The sequence below is a fragment of the Magnolia sinica genome, chromosome 8, assembly GCF_029962835.1.
Source record: "Magnolia sinica isolate HGM2019 chromosome 8, MsV1, whole genome shotgun sequence".
NCBI classification, from domain to species: Eukaryota; Viridiplantae; Streptophyta; class Magnoliopsida; order Magnoliales; family Magnoliaceae; genus Magnolia; species Magnolia sinica.
The window spans coordinates 8,041,532-8,064,538 of NC_080580.1; the positions used below are offsets into that span (position 1 = coordinate 8,041,532).

Consider the following 23,007-nt stretch of genomic DNA (forward strand, 5'->3'; position numbering starts at 1 on the left):
GAACGCACCCAAATAACAACGGCCATTGTTAGATAAGACTCCACTTATTAAATAAGACTAGTTGTGGTTGATCCACAGTGGGGCCCACTAGATGGACAGATCTTCTTGACTGTACAACTGCCACGTGGCCTTGAGAGGATGGTTCAGATCCAACGGTGATCTTGGTGACTTCACACGGTGCCACATTGGCTGGACACATTGACCGTTGCCACATTGTCCGGATACATCTGTTGCCGTTCTCTTTCTTATTTTCTTTGGGTAATGAGAATTTCTCGACTGTAATGATAGAACACTCTTTCTTATTTTCATTGGCATATTTCCTAATGAGAATTTCTCAGCTGTAATGATAGAACCATTCTCTTTCTTATTTTCTTTGGCATATTTTCTAATGAGAATTTCTCGGGTGTAATGATAGAACCGTTGGTGGAACTTCGTGAATTCTAACATTCAGAATCAACCAAAGCTGATGAACTATAAATGATCCTAGAAAGTGAACTGGCTGGTTCAACAATTATTTCAACTGGCGATCAGAGCCATTGATCTACTGATCCATCACGTGGATGAGTCGTAGCCTAAAATCACAGGGATATGGACATCCATCGGATGGTTATAAATTGTGCTGAAAAAGAATGAATGCTCCAATTTCAGTGGGTAATTGCACCAATCAACCAGGATCATCTAATCAAATCGCACTAATCAGTGCAATTCTCATCCATTGAATGTAGACCATTGCTCATTCCTTGCTTGACTTTTCCTAACCTTCCATTTGCAGGCCACTAATGCGGTAGCTGACGTAGATAGTTGGGACTCCTGGGCCATAATCTCGTGATGGCCTACCAGATCAACAGTTCCGATTGCACGACAAGTGCACCATGTGGTCGCATGACCCACAAGCCTCTAGTAATCAGCTGCTTGAACACAAGCTCAAAACTATATCAGACAAGCACACTTGCAAATAAAACAATGAAAATAAGACCATGTAGAGCCTCCAAACCATCAAATCAAATGGGGCAGCGACAGATTAATCGGCCAACGGTTGCAAAGTTCTCACTATAAATTATTAAATCATCACCTATCTTCCCATTAACCCAACAGAACATCCACAAGGCAGCACACTGAAACTGCACAAGTTCATTTTGGAAGTTACCCTGAATTACAGAGTGAAAACCCTAAACCATTCCAAATGCAAGCAATTCAATAATCGGGACCCAAAGAATCACTGTACAAAATAAATGGATTTACATATTGAACATGGCCCGCCAGTGTTGGACAAAGCCAGTTCAAGGGCTCTGTTGATCCTCACACTTGAGAAGGGCTAGCCTCTGAGATGCTGAGTGGCTTTGCCTGTTGTTCAGGAAATCAATGTACGAGCGGAGCCTATACCTATCGGAATTTGTGAGGGAGAAAGGAGGATTGAGGATGAGGGACGGTGCTTCTACCACGAGGAAGAACAGCAAACGCACCGCCTTAGAGTACAGGGTTACCGCATTGTCCATATCACCCATCAGCTCATCAACCTGTGCATTAATTAGAGATGGATTCTCAGTAGGAACACTCGACTTGTTCCACATCTGATTGGGGCTTATGTTTGGAACTGTTCACAGAATATATCACGCAAATCTGACCATGGGCCATCCCTAATCACATCAGCATGTGGCTGTCAGTTTGCAACATCGTGAAAATGAGAACTGCATGCTGATGCAGCAAGTGCATAGGGCCCACAGTCAAGGTTAGAACAGCATGGTTTCCAAATTGACCCCATGTTAGAAATGTGAGCAGCTTGGGAAATTTCAAATTTGTATAGGTAGTGACGTTAAAAAGAAGAAAAACTAGTGGAATAAAAAATACTTACGGCAGCATGTCTACCAAACGCTAAAGCGGATTGATATATAGACTCTATTGCATCAGGCATCTCTACATTTCCTGAGATAGAGACAGCTTGATTGTGTTAATACATCATGGAAAACCAAAGTGCTAGAGGAGATGTACAACGTTTGATTTAGCAATTCACTCAAACAAATAAACTGAACATGTACAGCCCATCTTTTCTTGATCCAAACCATTCAAATGGTGCATCACATGATACCCCAAAGCTGCACCCACCAGATGACTCAAACATTCCTATAGCTCCCTCCTTGGAAGGCAACCAATTGGATGGTTTGGGTCGTCTGATTGGGAAAGTATAAGCATGGTAGACCATGATGGAGCCCACCAAATGAATGAGTTGGATTAGCGAATGTTGGGACTCAGGTATATCATTGTTGGGTCAGACAAGATTTTTTCTTTTGATCAAGCATCATATAACACCTCGATCCATTAGCATTGTTAGGATAACAGAACCCTTTTTGTCTGTTTTCTATTGAATTAGGAAACCATACCATCGGTCAGCCCCAAGTCCCTAGCAAGTTCCTCAGCATGCGCAACTTCAACAAGAAACTCCCTTTCGATCTGAGAGCAAATAGCAGCTGTCCCTTCAGAGCCACCGCTATTATGAAATTCTTGGGCATCCGGGTTATGCTTCTTGTTGCTGCTTCCTCGGACAGCAATCTCTTGAGAGGGACTTTCTTCCATAGCTGAGGCAGCCTGTGTATGGCAAATATGGAGTGCTTGCTTCCAGATTGCTAGGATTACTAGCTGAATTGAGAAAGCTTCCAATCGCTTTTCTGATTCAGTCTTTTGCATAAAAAATTCAAGACAATGTAATTATGTAAGTAACATGAATGAAATCATCTCAATGTGCATTTATGGTATTTACTCCAAAAAATCTCGAAAACAGTAGAAGGAACTGGTGATATGAATCCAACAATAAATGCTAAGGAAATACTTGACAAAAAAAAAAAAAAGGATGAAAGAAATACCCATGAGAACTAAAAATTCTGATCAAGTTTATACGTGATTAGCCAGTAGCCACATTTATATTCTTCAACTAATGACTACATGTACTTTGAGGGGGGGGAAGGTAAAATATGAAATACATGGATTATCTTTTTCAATAAAAAAGCAATTTGCAAATAGAAACAAGTAGATGTATCACGGCAACGGGCCAGTACAAAGAGCCAGTCTCAGCACAACTTGACCTATAGAATCAAGACTACATGTGGCAGGAAACTACTAAAAAAAACTGCTCTCAACTGCCAAGAAAAAGAAACCTTCACCGACTATTAAGCAAAAAGGGAAATTTGGGATTACTAGGTAAGAAAGCTATGAAGAAAAGGAAATGAAATTAGCATAACATCAAAATTGCACAAATCAAGGGACAAACAGTTTAAAAACTCATTGATGTAACTCAGTCGGGCTCAGGCATCAGCCAATCCACTCTGTATTGGCCAGATTCCCAGCTGGATTGCCCCATAGCTCACTTAAATTAGATTTTTTATTTTTATTTTTTTAACTCAATGACTCAACTGAGTGACATGTAAAAGTTGACCAACTACCGATGAAGAATGAACGATCTGAACTGCTATTATGGTCTCCACAGATTCTCTCCATAGTATTGTATTTTAATAAAAACAACCATCTACATAATAATCTCTTGCTGGTAGTGATCTAGGAGCCAGAGGAAGCCACAGAAGCAGCCAGTTTGGGCCGGTGTCTGCTATCCATCTCTGAGTGCCCATAAGCAGCAGATGCTCGTGTTTGTTGTCCCTTGCATGCGGCGAGGCCCACAGGAGTACTCCAGCCTGTTCTGTTCTGCTGGGAAGCCTGGTTTGTTCCTGTTTGTATTTCTTTGTCCGGGTTGCCTGGCGGTGAGTGTACAGTTTCTGTTTTGCACAGTTCTCTTGCTCGGCGTGGCCCAGCTCTTTTGCCGGGTCTTCCTCATGAGTGTAAATAAGAGTTTAGGCTGCTTTATTCAATAGGTGGGGCCATTTCTTTTTGTGGCACCCACCTGAAGATTTGTAAAGCCTTTATTCAAGGGGACCCACTGTCGCCTTTCCTTTAATCAAAGGCCAAGAAGAAGGTATTTTAAGCGGTATCAGAATAAAGGGCATGTACACTCCGACATCACATATTCAATTTGCGGATGACATGTTGCTATTCGGTGAAGCGAATCAGGAGAAGGTGTGCAATTTGCGTACAACGATCTGATGATTTGAGGCAGTCTCCAGTCTGAGAGTTGATATGGCTAAAACGAAGATGTATGGGGTGAACATGGAACAGAAAGACATTACGAATTACGTTGATTTTTTTAACTGTTCTATAGGCAGCTTCCCGACCTCTTTCGTTGGTCTCCCGTTGTGCATTGGAAAGCCTCCAAAATCTCTTTGGGACAAAGTCATAGTCAGGTTCGAGAAAATACCTTGCTAGATGGAAATGCAGATACTTATCACTCGGGGGGCGTATCACTCTAATCAAGTTGGCTTTATCAAATCTTCCATTATACTTCATGTCTTTATTCAAATGTCCGGCTTTAGTTCTGGCTATCCTAGAAAAATCTAGACACGATTTTCTATGGCAAGGGAAAGAGGAGAAAAAGAAATTCCACTTGGTAGAATGGAAGGAGGTGTGCAAGCATATTCAAGGAGGTGCTGGGATTAAAGATCTCAAGACAATGAACTGAGCCCTTTTAGGAAAGTGGATGTGGAGATTAGGGACTGAAAGTGGGAGTCTCTAGAACAAGTTAATCAAAAGCAAGTATGGAAGGTTGGTGGACCAAAGACTCTTCATCTTATAGGGTCTCAGCCCTCTGGAGGGGTGTTCTATCCATGAAAAAGGAGGTCCTCAAAGGTATTGGCTTCGATATTGGTAATGGAGAAAACGTTCGATTCTGGGAAGATACATGGGTGGGAGAAGCAGCTTTGAAAGAGGACTTCCCAAACATTTTTTGCATCGCCCCAAACCAAGCCATATCAATAGCTAATTGCTATTCATTACTCGGTGGGAATTTGGTATGGAACCTGGAATGCAAAAGAAATTTACAGGATTGGGAGATCGCAAAGTATGTGGCCCTCCTTGATCGAATCTCCAAAAGTAAGCCAGATCATTTGAGATAAGACAGGTTAGTATGGAGGGCTAACAAATCCAGTATGTTCTCGATTAAGTCACTATACAAAAGTCTAGACGGTAATCCCTCCCCCAAAGAAGAACCTATGACAAACTAGATTTGGAGCTACTCGGTCCCTCTTAAGATAGTGGTTTTTGGATGGCTGGTCGGAAAGAAAAAGATCCTCACGGTCGACAACTTGAGGAAAAGGGGGATGACTCTAGCTAATGTGTGTCTATGTTGCATGGCGGACGAAGAGACGGTCGATCATTTATTTGTCCATTGCTCCTATATAAACCAGATCTGGCCAGAAATCTCAAGTCCTTTCGGAATCAAATGGTCTATTCCTAACACAACAGGTCGGTTGTTAAAGGCGTGGCATGATGTCAGCCTAGGCAAGCAAAGGACACCGATTTGGAGAATAGCTCTCCTGGCTGTTTGGTGGTCTATATGGGAAGAAAGAAACAGAAGATGTTTCAGAAATGACACCTACTCGGTGGAGCTCTTAGTGCGTAGAGCAAAATAGTTGATAATTGAGTGGGCTGCTAATGCAGAAAATCTAATGGGTTGTAACCTTTTTTTCCTTGGAGCTTAGGTGGTTCGCTTCGCCAGCGGCCCGCTCTTCCTTTTTTCCTTCAATATATATTTTATGATCCTTCAAACAAAAAAAAAAAAAAAACAACAAAGTTACCGATGGTGTGCTCCCACCTTTCTCCACACACACACACACACACACACACAAAAAAAAACCATCTCCACAAACTCATAAATGATTGAAGAGAATTTGAAGACAAATGAAGCCTGATGTACTTTCCTGATCAGTATCTTGATTAATAATCAAACAAGCAATCATGTTTCCAGTCACTTCAGTGAGCTTCATGACTTGGAAGTCTTATGAAGAAAATTAACCATGATGATTTAGGGTGTGTTTGAATGTTTGCTGCAATTCATTCATTCATTAGCGTTTTAACTCATGATAACAACCAAACCCCTAATAGCAATTCCATGCATTTCTAGTCAGACATGAAATAGTAGCTGCAATTTGGGAGCAAGTCCCTCACTATGAATGGAGCAGAGCTAGCACTTTGATCTTTTACTGTTTATGGAATTGAATAATTCCAATTCGATTCAACTAAACATCCACATGCAGCCTTAATGTTCTTCAAGATTTATTTATTTTTGAATGATTCATCAAGTTCCACACATGCACACACATGAAGGCCATCCTGCCTTTGTGTTTTTTACATCAATATTAAAGTTTTTAAATGTGAGAACAATGCAATAAAGACATCGGTTCAACTGCAAAGGTTTGAATCAGCATATTACCTTCTCATTCACTAACTCGGTAATGGCAGACGCACACTGCTGCAATGATCTTATCCTTGTCATGCCATCAGTTGATGGCTGCTCAAAAGCATCTCCCATATCTGTTGACCCTTGTGAAGTCCCAGATGGTGCAGAGCTATGACTTCCCAAACTTCCAAAGCCAGAGGTGTTCTTTGCAGCTGCACCAGCTATTGGCATTGGTCTACTTAACATATTGTTATTTATGGATGTCATTGGCGAACCTTCCGATTTGCAAGGTGAGTGGCGCAGACGGGACGCACTTGCTGATGAAGAGGATGCCTCCACAGAAGGCCCAGAGACAATGACATAATCCTGATCAATTAACTCCAATGAATCCACAACTGTAGAATTCATAAAATAAGGAAAAATTAACAACAGATGCATAGAATTTGTAAAAGCATAAAACAGATATAGAGAATCCACCAGGACAAGCTTGATACCTTTGGAAGAAACCTTCATTGGTGCCTTTGCAACCTCTTTTAGATATCCATCTGAAGGTCGTCGGAAACCATGCCTGGAGATGGTCTTGTCCGGTTTATGTGTAAAGCTATTTCTGGAAGTAATATCCATGTTATTGGATGTGTTAGAAGTTCCCTTTCTATAACCATCTTTATCGACAGAAAATCCACAAGTGGGCTTCATAGGGTTCCTCTTCGAAGGCATGGATGGGCTTCCATCAGGCCCACTGGAATCATCATCTAAAAGGAAAGGCAGGCAATCCTCTTGAGAACTCTCTTCTGTCTGCCTTGCAAGATTGCACTCACCCAGAGGAAAGCAGTCTCTTGCCCTTGATGTTGTCCTGCTGCTGCAGCACATAAAAAGGATTTTCGACATGCTAGTAATAAACTATAGTGAGAAAGGAGATAGAGGGAAAAAGTGGCTGGATTTGAGATTTTCACCTCAACGATTGGTCTACAGGGTCTTGAGAAAGAAATCGGTGGTTGAAAAACTCTTCAAATGTCAACCGTTCCACTGGAAAAAAAAAAAAAATGAAATTGTTAGGAAGAATAATTCCATGAGTTGAAAATTGTCAATAGGCATACCAGGAATCAAGGTATTCCGTATCAGTAACGGTGGTTGTAACGGTCACCACCATTACCGATACGGGTTTCGGCCGATACGGGAGTGTAACAACCGTTACAACCCCCATAACGGTTGGAAATTTTCTTTTGCCCAAAAAAATTCTAAAATAATATCTAGAAAATCCAGAATAATATAAATGTTCCAAATATGTATTCATTTTTTGTTTTAAACATGTTCATGTTTGTTTATGTTAGTGTAACGGTGAACTTTTTGGTGAGAGTGTTGTATTGGGCTGTCTAGTGATTTGTGAACATGATTATATGTCTCTAATATTAACACATCACAATCAAACACTAGAACTAGAAATCATAAAAAAGGCATAAATACTACTTTTTCAATATTTTGAAAAAAAATTGGCTCTAAGAGCTTTTATTCGCTCAAATCACTTCAATCTAGGTTTTAATCTTAAAAACTACAGTAAGAATGGTTGAAATCTGCTGTAAAATGATCTAGAAGAGTTTTTGGAATGAGAAACGCGTAATGGTCATGGCCGTTACCTATACGTATCGGCCTTTACAAGCAAATCGTAACGGATACAGAAAACCTTGCCATGAATGCTTAACAAGGATTCTTCGTATGATCAAGAAAATCACATACGAGACGAACCAAACACCAAACCAAAAACTAAATTTTTTTTTTAAAAAATATTTAAAAAAAAAAAAAAAAACCTGAACAATGTATAAGTAGGGGCTGTCAATGGGCCAGACTTGGGCCATGCAGAATCAAAATTTTGAGTAGGCCCGGCCTGAATAGCTCAAAACCCAGGCTACAGCTGACCCTAGGCCTGTCCAGTTGACAGCCCTATGCGGAAGGAGATATAATCTAGATTTTCCAAGTAAAAAAGTTCAATCAGTGATTTTAACTACTCTTTTGATGAAAAGTGAAAGAAATTTCCTCTAGTCGATGATTAAAAAAAAAAAAAACCATAATACCAGCTCTTTGTGCAGGCTGTAAGCTTTTGCGCCATCTCGGCGCTTTTTCAATAAATTACAGTTATCTTTCAAAAAAAAAAAGTAATACCGGCCACACGCTGTAAGCTCTTTTCAAAACAGAAAATCATCAAATCGCCATATATTTGTTAATACACCCACAGTCAGAAGCAGCACTAATAAAATGACATACCTGGATTACGGCGCAACAACTTCTGACATAAATCAAGGCAGTCAGAACTCAAGTTGCTTTTATCTGAAGGGAATTGCAACTCATTTGATTTCACTATGTTTTGCAGCAACTGAAGCAACACAAGGTTCAAAAGTTACTAGGTTATTGGCAATGAAATGAAGTTTACAAAATGGCTGCTGTTGCTAAAGTGAAATTCCATGCAGAAAAAGTGAGTAAAGGCTAAGAATATTGAAAGAAGCACCCAAACCTGGATTTGGTTATTTCCAGAAAATGGGGTTTTCCCTGTTACGAGCTGAAATAGGATGGCGCCAACACTCCAAAGATCTGCCTGAATATTTAAATCAAGGCAAATGAATGACCAGATTGCTAAAGAATGTGGATGGAAACATAGAGAGAGAGAGAGAGAGAGAGAGAGAGAGATGAATGTCACCTTGGCATCATACTTTTGGAGTTGCATTATTTCTGGAGCCATGTAGAGTGGTGAACCACACAATGTCTCTGCCAGGCCTCGAGGTTGTAAAGACCTGCCAGATGAAAGAATATTACTATTTGAACTTCAAATGATAGAATTTTTCTGGAGAAACTTAAACAAGATAAAGATGACTTGGAATAAACAGAACTGATCTTTGACATTGGAATATATGCCTGCAGAAGGTACCAACATTGAAACACCCAAAGCAACCATATGAGGGAGATATTAGTTGCATCTTGCAAGGCTGAAGGCTTTTGAATGGTAGAGGGAAACTAGTTTGGAGAAAATTAGTACAATTTGGACTAGCTTCACTGCAATGTTATAAACTAAGATCCTGAAAAATCACCAGCATTCTTTCTTGGGTTTATTTAGGCAAACATCAAGATGGCAAAGTCTAGCCAAATGTAAGTGGACACAAGAGGCACATACTGCATGCAGGTTTCACAGATTTTCAATTCAATAGAATCTGCTTTTTTATCCCAGCAATCGAGATTATATATATGTAAATATATATAAGGATATAGATCCATCCACTCATTAGGCCATACCTATGAGCACATAAAAATAAACACACTCCCATAGAAATGGACAAAGTAATCAAGTAAAGAACTCTGCAGGACAGTAGTTAGAGAAGCACATTATTCATACAAGAGTTCTAAAACGGCATCCCAGTGGACCTCTAAAAGAGAACATCAGTGGACTGAAATGGTTGCAATATTTTCCCAGCATCAACAGGCTTACACCATTCTAAGTTGACTACCAAATAGTTAATTTCAGGCATCATACTGTAACTGACCTGGCAAAGCCGAAGTCTGCAATCTTCAATAAAGAATGGTCATCATTTGTGGCGAGGAGGAGATTCTGCTCCAGAAATAATGAACTTTAGAACACATTCGATAACAGAAAGACTGCATCCACATAAAATTTCGGTTTGAAACATTGGACCTTTTACATTACTAATGCCCATGACAAACTCCAATCAAGTACATCCAACTGAAATAAAAGCTCCAAAATGCACTCCTAAAAGAGGAAAACACTACGAAACCATGAGAGAGTCGCATGGCTAGAAAGTATATGCAGTTAAACACAGAACGGAAGCATTATAAGTTTTGGTAGTAAAAACAGTTTTATGAGTAACATGACAGCCCGCAACAAGGAGCATAGCATGAGATCTGAATGACAGTGCAAGAGATTTAAAGCTTGATGTGAAAGGAAAAATATGCAAGAAAGTCTAAATTGCCTGGTACCGGTTAAAGAAAAAGAAAACAAAAAAATAAAAAATAAAAAATAAAAATCCAAAAGTATTATCATGAACCAAACTTGATGTGAAGGCTATGGTACCCAGAAACTGTAAAATAGGTATTGTATTTGCATCATGTCTTGTCCAATGCTTTGAATTCTATGTGAATATTGTATCCACGCCACATCCATGGTGTATCCATGACATATCTGGGTACCAAGAAATTTTCTCCTAGGAACCAGTTCTCATGAGAACCAGTGAGAACCCTTTGAGAACTCATCCCACGTGATGTGCAGGACATCCAATCCATCGGCTAGACACATCACCTCATGAAACCCCTAGGGCCGTAAATCAGCCCGATCCAAAATTTAAGTGGGCCACAGCAAAGTGGGAGGGGAGGCCCACCCTTGATTTTCACCAGGGCCCACCTGAGTGGCAAAACAATGTGATTTTTACTTAACCCTTCATCCAAGCCAGATCAAGGGAGTATTACGATACGGGATGTAACGGCTGCTACGGGGGCCGTAATGGCCGTTGCGGTCTCTTTTTTATTGAAAAAAATCCAAAAAACCTACATCGGCCTTGTAATGAACCGTTACGGAGCCCTTTACGGGGGACATAACGGGCCGTTACAGCTTTATGGGTCATTTTTTCCGTAACGGCTGTTACGGCCTCTACGACCCCATAACGTATAACAGTTGCCACCATTACATTTACATAACGGCCTTTACAGCACACCATTGGGTCTATATGGCCTAAATTGCACATACACATCACGTGAGATGAGTTCTCAAAGGGGCCTCACATGATCTCAAGAGAATCAGTTCCTAGGAGAAAATCTCTCTGGATACAATAGCTTAAAAGCATCTTCCAAAGAGCAGAACCGGAAGATGCATCTACATCGAGTTCCCCCATGGACAATCTAGCGAAAGGTTTTGGGAGGCAATCCCAATTTTATATTAAAAAAGCAATGGAATAAAAAAAATTTAAAAACATTATGAAACAGCACCCTCATGGCTTCAATGAAGAGAAGTCATCAATCCCATTACAAATAAATCCCTTCCTCCCCGATGTCTCTTATCTACACCTAGCAAAAGAATATTTCTTGTACATCAAATGAATATTAGCCGACCTTAACTCAAAACAACATCAAATAAAGGAACACAGAAAGTAGACTTTTTTAAATAGAAGTGTTCAACTGGACATCCACTTCCGCCCCTCAAAAGATAAATCCCCAGCGAACATGATAAGGTAGCCCAAGAAAAATAACAGCTAAAGTTTGAGAGGTTAATGAGTCCGAGAATGCAGTTGGCACGAGCAGGATGCATGCCTATCTCTACTTGAAGTACCGACCTCAACAATCCGGCTACTGATTACCATGCATTAGTATGAAGTGTTGGATTCCCTTCTCCATTTATGGCATCAACATAATAAAAGAGATTTTAATTCAGTGAAAATAAAACACCTAAATGCAATTAAACATTATGATATCATAAAATGCTTACAGTAATGGGTTTGGTTACATATTTTAAGCTTTTAACCGAACAGATGGGAAGCACAACAAATCATCCAAAATTAGAATATATGTGATTATAATCACAAATATAACAAATGCAATAATATATATATATATATATATATATATATATATATATATATATATTTATTATTGAAAGATAACATGGCACTCAAACCCATGACATCAATGTTCAAACGCACTCTATCTATACTAAGCCATGGTTGTGTATATACGTGCGTGTGTGTGTACTATAAGGTCGACCTCATGGGAGCTTCCCACAAGGTCGATCTGTGTGGGCCCCACCACGATCTATGTAGGTCATCCACCCCATCAATCAAATGCACCCTTCCATGGTGGACCACAGGCCTAAAAACCAGGCCAATCCATGACTTAGGTGGGCCACAACACAGACAACGGTTGAGTGGATACCCACCCATTGAAACCTTCATGATCGTTTATAGGGCCCACTGAGATGTTGTTCAGACTTCCAGCCCATTCATTGTGTCCCGCTTAGATGAGGGGTCACACCAAGTTTCAGCCGTATCCAAAAATCAGGTGGGCCCCACTAAGTGCTTTAGATGTTCTAGGCATGATTTTACACAGTTTCAGATGGTGTGACCCACTTGACTACCAGATATGGCTGATTTTTTGGGATATCCCATAACCTAGGGGGCCCACCAAATGCACAATGTGGATGTCCAACATATATCACAGTGGAGCCCACAGAGCTCGACTTCATGGGAAGCTCCCATGAGGTCAACCTCATAATACCATTTCCCTATATATAGTAAACAATTGTATGTCTTTTATCCCAAACTTAATCCAAGACCACGAGTGTGGGAGTGGGGAGAGAAGCATATGATATATGCTATTTTACCATGTTAAAATCACAGTTATCCCTTCTTCTTTTTAGAAAGATGATATTTTATTACAGTTATCCATTTAACATGCATAATTCTAATTGGTTGGATATCTGTCCAAATGGTTAAAATCGCGGAAAAAAAAAAAAGGAAAATCAATCAAATAGGCCCTAATCAAACATAAATCAAGCATGACTTTAAGGATTAGGGCCGAAATACAACAAAAAGAAGAAAAAGCAGAAACAAGTGATGGTTTGTCCCTTCTTTTTACTTTCTCCAAATTGGTCAAGTCTACTCGATTCATCGAGTCCCACTCAGATCTTGTGTTTAAGTCCCAAAAAATTGAAAATGTGTTTACAGGGTTTCGGAAAGTTTCCGAGTATAAACAGGTAAGACAAGCGAGGCCAGCACGATTCGAAAATGGAATGGCACCTGGTTAGAAGGATCGTGCAAGCATAATACCCATTCAACATTACTGTTGTTAAAGACTTGATATTCATATCCTCCACTGACTAATTAAAATGGAAATTTAACAGGGTAAGCAACCCTCTAAATGGTAATGGAAGCATTAGTCATCATAGAGGCTCTGGATTCATCAATTTATAACACAAAATTTGTCCATTTGTGCATAAAAATATCAAACAGGACATTGCTATTTGTGGGAATTTTGGGGGCATGGCCATGCACATTGAGGATAATATTATCAACTGATTGGATCGTTGCACAGTGGGCCCCACTTGTACAAACTTAAAACCTGAATCACACTGCTCAACCTTTTGGCCAAGCATTATATAATACGTCTTCAACATTACTGTTGTTAAGGAAGATAAGACTTAACATTCATGCCCTTCACTGATTAACTACATGCTTAAAAGGATCACTATAGATGGTAATAGAGCAACTAAATCATCATAGAAATTCCAGATTTACCAATATATTTTGAGTAAATATGTCCATTTTGAGTATACAAATATCAAAACAGGCAAATATCCAAACAGACATGATTATTTTACAGCCCACGAGGAAGTTTTACTGAGGTAGATGGAATTTGCACTACCAAATAACAACTGGGATGAGAACTAGTCTCATTTGAGATTTGGAATTGAAAGAGTGGGAAAATAGGCGATCACATGTTTCCCATATCTAGAGCTAACCCAACGCAAGGTAAATTAGTTCCACATGAAAAGCAGAAACCAATCTGATTTCAGGGGTACCTTTGTAAATGATTAGCCATCCATCCCTCATGCCTAGCTTGTGTGCTATAGAGAGTAGAGTGGGTTGCACTTTTTCAGGTATAGTTAACTTTCAGCTAGTTACTGAGACATGAGCATGGATACCGTGCCTGAAAAGGGCAAAAGGGACTGAAATATTGAGTCGCTAGGATTGTCAATTGCTTGGGACCTGTTGTAATCATACCTGGACCTGCAGCGCCTAAGGGGATCGGGTTCTGGTCCTGTCGGGGTCAGGTCAGGATACCACATTTGAAGTAACAGACCCAATCGGTTCTGGGTACCCGTCAGGTACCCACCATGTATAAAGGTCCTACCTTTGTGTTGTGCTTGGGGCGGCAAAAAAATGTGGCAGGTCTACATACCAAACTAGGACTGCACATGATCATTCTCCTCAACAAAAATACCCTTCTAAAACACTAAATTACCATCCAAGGGCAATGAAGCAATTTTGTCTAACCATAAACCATCCTTGGAGACTAATTAAAAGGGATTTCTTATCCTTAGGGTGATGACAATACAGAAGAATTCAGAAATTGTGTACATAGATCCAGGTACCCAATGAAAGGCCACAAATCCGGGGCGTGTGTGGTTTGTACTGGTGAGCATATGTGTTTGTATATGTACAGTAATATGCTAACCAGACACTTCATAGCCTACTTGAGTCTAGCATTTCCATGTTGAATGTAAATGTCTCCCCAGGTAACCTACACAAGTATGTAAACTTCTTTTTTTTCTATTCTTTTTCCTTTTTTTTTTGTACATGAATATATCATCAGTTAGACATACACCACATAGTAAATTTACTATCCGAGCTTGGCAACAGACAGGAAATTGTGTGATCATACCTGACACGAAAATGTAAATTTTCCATAAAGCCCATCAAGAAGCATGGATGTGGATTCACGAGATGCATAAAAGAGATGATGCTTCAAGCCTTCAACGAAATGTCTACTTTCAAACAAAAACTACTCTTATGTCATTACATGTTCATCACTACAGGTAATTAATAGTTTAATCCTCAAAATGGCATAGGTTTTCAAACTGTATTACGTGTGTCATCCACCCTCAGGGTTAGAAAGACAACATACATGATCACAAACTAGAATGCAAAACTAGAGCATACAGAGAAACACAAATAAGAAAAGCAAACAGAAAGCACAAATTTCTGTGCAAAAAATTTAAAAAAAAAATTGCTTCTTAACTACAAAGGGACAGGGTAAAACATGGAAGCCCGCCAGTTGTAAGAGTTAAGAATTCCAATAGCAAGAATACAGAGCAGAAAACATTTGGACAAACCTGTGGCTTTAGATCGCGGTGTATAAGATTGTTTTCACGGAGGACTTGTAAACCAGCAGCTGTAGAAGAAACAAGCCTTACAACATATTACAAATATGACTTCACTTAGTGAAACAGGCAATCTAGAAATGTGTGTGCTGTGTCGGTGCAAATGATTTAGTGCAAATGTTTTCACCACAATTGCGGTGAAAACAAATGTTGTGGGCATGACCATGATGTTTTGATGACATCCACACCAACCATCATGCAGCCTCCGATGTCTAGGCATGGACTAAAAAATCAGGTCAATCCATGACTTAAGTGGCCATAATGCAGGGAACACTTGAGAGGGGATGCCCACCCTTATTCCCGTAAAGGGCCCACTGTTGTGTATATGCCATCCAATCCACTGATATGCATCATCTGCATGAGATAATAGCACACTAAAAAATCGGGCCACTTTGAAGCTGAGTGGAGTCCAGCACAAATCAATGGTGGGCATCCCCCTCCCAACTGTCCCTGCTGATGTGGCCCACCTAAGTCATGGACTAGCTGATTTTTACGCCCACAGGCAAACAGAAGGGGGGTGCATGATGGTCATAGTGGATGTCACCAACACATCACAGTGGGTCCTACAGCACTTATTTGCGCCACGATTGTGGTGAAGATGTTCGCACTTGATCATTTCCCGTATGTGTGTGTGCATACATATATCAAGAATATCTTTTAAAATCCAGTTAATTGTACATCTGTACCTAGCTGTTGCATGAAGTACTTGGCAGATACTTCTGGAACGCTTCCACGACGTTGTATATACATAGAAAGATCACCACCTCTGCAGTACTCCAGTACCAGATGGATCTTTCCAGAATTCTAAAATAAATAAATAAAAAATAAATAAAGATAATAATAAATAAAGAACTCGAGGAGAATACTTCCATGAAAACAATATCTTTTTCCATGCAAACCAATGTTTTAGATAGCGAATAGCACGTAGTGTAGCATTCACCCCTCAGAAGCATGAGGTGTAAGCTACATAGCATGTAGCATAAGCTACGCGCTATTTCTAGACTTTTAATCAAGGTTGCGCTTGGTTGCACCAAATTAGATTGATTAATAATAAAATTTAACAAAATCGCATGATATTTGGTACAACCAAATGCAACCTACAGTGATAGGAAAGGGCAATGATTAAGTATAAATGTAAAAAAAGTGTAACGAAACATTAGAAAAATTAGAAAAATGTAGCAAATCATTGAAAAAATTAATTAATTTTAATGTTTTAGTGAAAATTACTTGTAATGTGAGCTACTTACTGTGTAGTGTAATCTAAGTAGCTTATAGTGTATGCAAATTATCATATACCGTAGGCTACACATGACTTAAGCTATTTTCATGAGCTACATAGTGTTTAGGCTAAGCTATGCTATGTAGTGTTAGCTACATGCTACATAGCATAAGCTATTTAAAACACCGATGCAAACTATATCTAAGCGTACTTCATTAGTGGGATGACAAAGAAAATAGTGATAAGCAAAATAAGCACGAGGCATTAGCATCCATGCATTACATTCAATCTTTTGAAAGAGACTCATTGAACATGAGACAGCCCTCAATTGTCACTAGCTATCCTCCATTTAGCCAAATGGCCCATGAGCACATTCTCCTGGGTCAAATGAAATCTAGGAATATCATCCTTTTTTTCGAAAAATAAGAATATTTTTTGAAAGGCAACGATGTTAACTCTCCTACAAATATATATTCATATATGTATATGTATATATTGCAGGATTTTCAAAATCTACAGTAGATATGAAATGTTGAAAGGAATATAGGGGATTTTCTGCGAAGTTTCGCTTGATGGGTTTCATGTATTTTAAGCTTCAGCTAACAAAAGCCTCCAGCAATGTATGGAGATTGTTCCTTTTATAATAGTTTCCTTTTTATTTAGTTATGTTTTGATCTAACTAGATTCAGTAAATCTGATTATGAATTTTAAGTTGGTCAGAGTAACTAAGCAATTAACATTAGAAGAGATATAGCCTTCAAATATACTCATGAACCATAATTCACCAAGAAAGCAACCAATGGTTTGCATAGATTCACCAAATGCCCAAACATGTTTACACTTTCAGGTTTTAGAAAAGCAAACTTCTGCTAATTCACCAAGAAGGAAACCAACGGGTTTGCATAGAAGTCACCCTATGCTCTAACAAAACCCACATGAGCTAATCACTCAACATTAAGATCTTTCTGCTTGGAATTATGCATGTTCATACTCTCACGTGTTAGAACAGCTAACTTCTTCCAGATTGAGGAAAAAACAGAAGATAATCCTTATTTCAATTCTTCAAGGATGTATGATGACAAGAATATAGTTATTAGAAGAATCAGAACTGAAAGTACCCAAAAGCATACATGTGATTACTGCCATCCAATTAGTGTAATATTAGTACCACGCCCTGGTCACAACGGGACCCACAACTCAGATGGACCGATCGCATTTACGCCACGTGTACAGCCGTCATATGCAGCCAGAGCACCACATAAGTCCTCTCAAATTCAGCTCCGTCTTTCGTAGATTTTGCAATGTTTTTTCAGTTTGGGCAAACTTTCCAGAATCTTCAGCAGCAAAGGTCCGGCCGGCGTTGCCAACATCCAAAGGCAACAGCATTTTTATGATTTCAAGTAAAAAAAATGACATTTCTAATTCCCTTTGTTCTCTCGAGTTACATGAAAAATTAAAATTTTCAACAATTCGTGGAAGCTTCCATTATTTAAAAACAGGAAAAAAAACAAAAACAAAAAAACAAAAAAGTTTTTTTTTTTTCTTTGGGGGGGGGGGGGGGGGAATTAGACCAAAAAAAAAAAGAAACGATGTTTACGATTCTGCAATCTTTCAGCTCAGGCGAATTCCCCAGAATATAGGCAATGGCATTTTCGTAATTTCACGAATTAGCTACCCTTTTTCCACTTCATTAATTCTAAATAACTACCCAAAAAGATCGACACGACAACTCGACTCCGCAAATCAAATGTAGAAAAATCATCAGATACATAGAAAAAGTTAAAAGAGGATATTTCGACAATTTCTACCAACCTCGATGATATCATGCAACCGGATGATGTTCGGATGATCGATGTTCTTCAAGATCCTAATCTCCGACAGGAGGCTGTCTCGCAGCTTCGCGTTCAACCTCTCCATCACGATCTCCTTAATGGCCACCTCCGTACCATCGATCCGATGCCGTCCGTGCCAGACAATCGAGAACGATCCGGACCCGATCTGTCGTCCGACGATGTAGTCCCCCAAAACCCTAGATCCGCCCGTCATCGTCGGATACATCAACGAAACCCTAGAAGCCAGTAGAAGAGCCTTAAATGACGAAAATACCCCTCGGAGAGCAGCTCGGGAGGCGATGAGGACGGGAGTCTGACGGAAGATCTGATGGGAACGGAACGGAGTCTTTTATGATAGATTGAAAGGGAAGGAGGATTTATTATTAGAGAGATAATGTGGATTTTTTTGTACGGATTTCTAATTGGTTATTTTTTTATTAGAGAGAAATGAGAGCGCGGAGGAGACAAAAGGAGTCGCGAAACAAGGGAGAAACAGATAACCCGATGGCGAAGAGTTCGGTTTGCTTCTATCGCGATATAGAATACAGCATGTGTCGCTTTTCAATGGGGCCCAGATGTGAGATGGTCCGATTATTTGAACCGTCCATATTCAATTTAATACAATAAATAATATATTATTTCATGATTACTCTTTTTGATCGGATAAATTTTTTATTTGTATAGTTGAATGTGAGCCATTGAAAATTTTCTTTTAATTGTTCTAAATTCATCTAAAGATGGTGATGGTGGAAATCTTCCATTTATCAAAATTTTCTTATAGTGGTCTTTGTGACGTAGGTTTCATAATATGGACGGTTCCGATCATTGGACCGTGATCATGTGGACTCGAGTGGGCGGTGATACACTCCGGACGTCAGTCGCGACAGAGGCAAAACGAAATCACGGGGGAACTTGAAGCTGGAGCTAAGCTGGATATGGCTGCTGTCTGGCGAGTAGCTATCCCAATTCTACTCTCGATAAAAGTTCTAATATGGAATATCTGAGAGTGATCCGCTCCGTTCATTGGATCGGCCCATATGGGTTTCATGCTCTAAATGAATGTTTTGGACGGTCCACTCACCAAATAAGTAATACGTATGTGAGAAATTGCGAGTAATTCAACCAACGATCTGTATTCAACATAAACCTATGGCCCATATGAATATTGGATCTATATGCATAGAATATATTTTATTTAGGATCCATCTAAATGATACCCATGGTTTAAAATGTTTTTATTTTTACGAAATTGTTACATAATTCGTGATATCACCTCAAATCACGCGCGGCCGAATATCCCTTCGGATCCTTCAGAAGAGATCTGATTAACAAAAACAGAGTTTCTGATCATGGCGGCTCATGCACGGCCAAGCAGCGGATGAAGCTCCGAGATTTGATGTTGTTTCATCCACACCGTTTATTTTACAGTACTTAATCAGGATTTACCATAATGACATTTACTTCTCAGTAACTTGCATGGAAAGAGGGTCAAAAATAAGAAGGATCTATTTGAAAGGAAATAGTATACTCAAAGGATAAGATTCTTTTAATGTATTGATTTTTAATCTTACATATATAAGCTCAGATCATTTAATCAATGCATCCACGTGAAATTAGATTTATAAATGAAATTGAAGTGAAACTGGTGAAGGTGTAAGTAAAAAGAGTAAAAACACGTTTTCTTGTGGAGAGTATTTTATGGTTAGAGATAAGAGGCGATGATCTAGCAGCACGCGGGGCTGCGGATTGAGGTAGGTAGGTAGAACCATCTAATGTGCGCCTATTGCGCACGCCAAGTGATTCTGAAAAAAGTGACACTTGGACAACATTTGGGTGATCCGAATCATTCAACATAGGAATGGCACATGGCAGTTGACGGTTTAAAAGAGAGGAATACTTACACTTAACTTAAGAGAGGGAGAGAGATTAATTGCACTTGAGTTTCAATTTATGCAGGTGGGCCCATGGTGAAGTGATCCCGAACGTTGATTAGATTCCATCCCCCTACAAACTGGGTGCAGATTGGGTACTACCGCTCTCAGGATTTAGATAGAGATGGATGGTCCTTGTAAATGCAAAAATCTTGTTCACCCTTGTCAAGCCACTGGACTTTCGCACACTTGCACAGGAAGGAGAATAAGGAGACTTTAGCTGAAGCAAAGACCCTCCGGTGCCAAAGTCAGGTTAAGAATCTGGGTATGAGTAGTGGTGATCGGTTTTGGGTGAGACATTTTGCATACTTTTTCATGTAATGGCCCCTCTTACTTATAGTGTTTGTGGGACGGGATGGCACGCCATCCCGAGCATCATCTTAGCTGTTTAGGCGAGATGTGCGTGAGTGATGAATGTCGACAATTATCATGTAATCATACAACGGACGATTACGTGTGAGCGATGGAAACATATGGTTACGTGTGAGTGATGGACGTTGACGGTTACTCTGAATTCACACTCATTTGAAGAAGATTATTCATTGAATCGAGGAGAGGGGCTCTCGTGCAGCCCGGTATGTGACAAGGAGTTTCTTTGCACTCCCGAACGTCATCCAGCATGCCATTGCTGCTCTCCCTAGCTTTACCATTGAGAGCCCTTAGTGTCGAGCCGAACTGAATCCTCAGTCATCTGCGTTGAGATCAAGCTAAACTAGTCGATTGGTTGACTGATTGTTGTTGCGAAGAACTTGGAATTCTACATTGGTCGGTGGCTACCGAACCCTCATTCGTCTGGGTTGTAGATCTTTCCGAGCAGAGGGGTATATTTATCACCCCAATGGTTTTCTATTCTCAATGAGCCCATCACCTCGCTAAGTTGACTACTCCTCCCTAAATCCATCCTAATTGAAAGTATAAAGCTCTACCTTTCCAAATAGAATGTAGGAATGCGTGCTCCTCAGCCTGATCCAGACCTGAAGGTGGTCGGACTTCATTTTCTATAACAGTCCTGTCAGAGAATATGTAGGATATATCATATTATTTATTCATGTGGCTCATCCATTTTGACTTATCATTTTAGGGTAAGAGCTAAAAAACAAAACATATTCCAAGCTTAAGTGACATGGTAAGTAATGGGAATTGAATTTCAGCCATTCAAAACTTAATGAGTCCTGGTGATATTTGTTTGCCATCCAACCTATGCAGGTCACATGAACATGTACAAATAGAAAAAATTCTCAAAGAAGTTTTCAATCACCGCTGCTTTCTATGGTGTATTCCACTTGTAACCTTCATTCCGCCTCTTTTTTGGGCTCATGCCCTCAGATGATCTTCCAAAATGGATGAACAGTGTGGATAAAACAAATACATCATGGTAGGCCTCACATGGCCGCTGGAAAGACCGTTCGTATTTAGCTAGGTCCCGGTGGGGTAGTACCCAATCTGCACTGTACAAACTGAATATCTAGCATAGGATATCCGCTTGTAGTGGAAGGGTCGGAGGCAATGTAATCCCATTCGGGTCCGGATCCTGGCCCTATTACAATCGGTTCTGGCTGGGATCGAACCGTTCATAAATTAATTTTCGGAGCTGAATGTGAGCTATTCTCTGTCTCGTAATATACATGTAATTACATGTCGTACCTTGCCTGCTTTGCCCCATGCGTCGCCCCTATGATAAGTCTACTTCCCACATTATCCACTGCCACGTGTCATTTTTTACCCGACTATGATCTTGAGTAATTGTAGGGAGGTTGGGCGTATCTTGTAGATTGGCATACAGCACCAGATTGCTATACAAGTATCCTTTATTGGAAGGTGGCTGTCTCCCGCCAACCAGACCGTTCCAACAAGTGGAAGGTCCGCTCAGGTGGGTCTACTCCGGGCATCAATTGCATCATGAAAATTTAGTTGAATGTCACAAAAAAAAAAAGAGAGGAAGATTTGTCATTAAGGTGGGCCACATCAAGGGAAATGGTTGGAGGGATGTCCACCGTTTTTTTTACAGGCCCACTGTGATGTGTGTTCACAATCCACTCTTGCTAACTAGTTGTGTCATACATGGTTAGGTCAAGGCTCAAAATTCAGGCTGACCTATGATCCAGGTGGACCATATCAAAAGAAAAGTTTAACAGAAATGTTTAGAAGTGTACACAAGTTGATCCGAGTCGAGCTTTGCCCAGCTCGGCTCGACTCGGCCAGCAAGATACCCTAGTTTGAACTCGCCTCGGCTCGGTTCGATCGGCAGCTCAGGCCAGTTTGAGCTAAGTTCGAGCCAAGATTAGGCCGAGTTCACATGTGTAGCATTTTCACAAATTAACACATATACTGTCTTCAAAATTTCACTGTATGTAAAACAACAACAATGGTTTCACAAGTATTTCATCAAACACCTTATAAACAACATAAAAATCAAGAAAAAAAAATGATATTTGTTTCATATACATACCTTCCTTGCCACCGGCTACACTTCATTTACTCATTTCATCAAACACTCGGTGAGCAACATTAATATCAAGGTAACCGAGTCACCGAACTAGTTAGATCCGAGTTCGATTCAAGTTGGGTTCGATCCAAGTCTAGTCGAGCTCGGGCAAGCTCGAACTCGGTTTGAAATTTTTTTGAGTTAAAAAAATCAGCTCGGCTCGGCTCGAACTCAGTTTCAAACCAAGTCGAATCAAGCTTTTTCGAGTCGAGTCAAGCGAGTTAACCGAGCTAACCTAGTTTATGTACAACCCTATGAATGTCCACCCTTGAATTTTTACGGCCTACGTACCATGGTGATTATTACCTGAAGTCCTTTAATTATCAACTGTCTTGCTAAA

The 23,007-nt window shown here is 40.0% G+C and overlaps 1 protein-coding gene across 3 annotated transcripts; it reads right to left on the bottom strand.

Annotated features, from left to right (window-relative positions):
• Positions 1 to 1,021: 1,021 nt before the first annotated feature.
• On the bottom strand, positions 1,022 to 18,721 carry LOC131252765 (serine/threonine-protein kinase ATG1c-like). 3 transcript variants are annotated; one of them, XM_058253447.1, is made up of 13 exons: positions 18,232 to 18,719; positions 15,887 to 16,004; positions 15,153 to 15,211; positions 9,802 to 9,866; positions 8,964 to 9,057; positions 8,781 to 8,861; positions 8,534 to 8,642; positions 7,228 to 7,300; positions 6,769 to 7,130; positions 6,308 to 6,669; positions 2,379 to 2,673; positions 1,853 to 1,923; positions 1,022 to 1,517 (listed from the first exon to the last, which is right to left on the bottom strand). In XM_058253447.1, exons 1-13 carry the CDS (start codon positions 18,475 to 18,477, stop codon positions 1,281 to 1,283), a joined length of 2,172 nt encoding a protein of 723 aa, XP_058109430.1. In that variant the 5' UTR covers positions 18,478 to 18,719; the 3' UTR covers positions 1,022 to 1,280. The 3 variants fall into 3 exon arrangements, with proteins under 3 accessions (XP_058109430.1, XP_058109429.1, XP_058109428.1); XM_058253446.1 differs by having other exon boundaries at positions 6,769 to 7,133; XM_058253445.1 differs by having other exon boundaries at positions 6,308 to 7,133; positions 18,232 to 18,721.
• Positions 18,722 to 23,007: the final 4,286 nt, after the last annotated feature.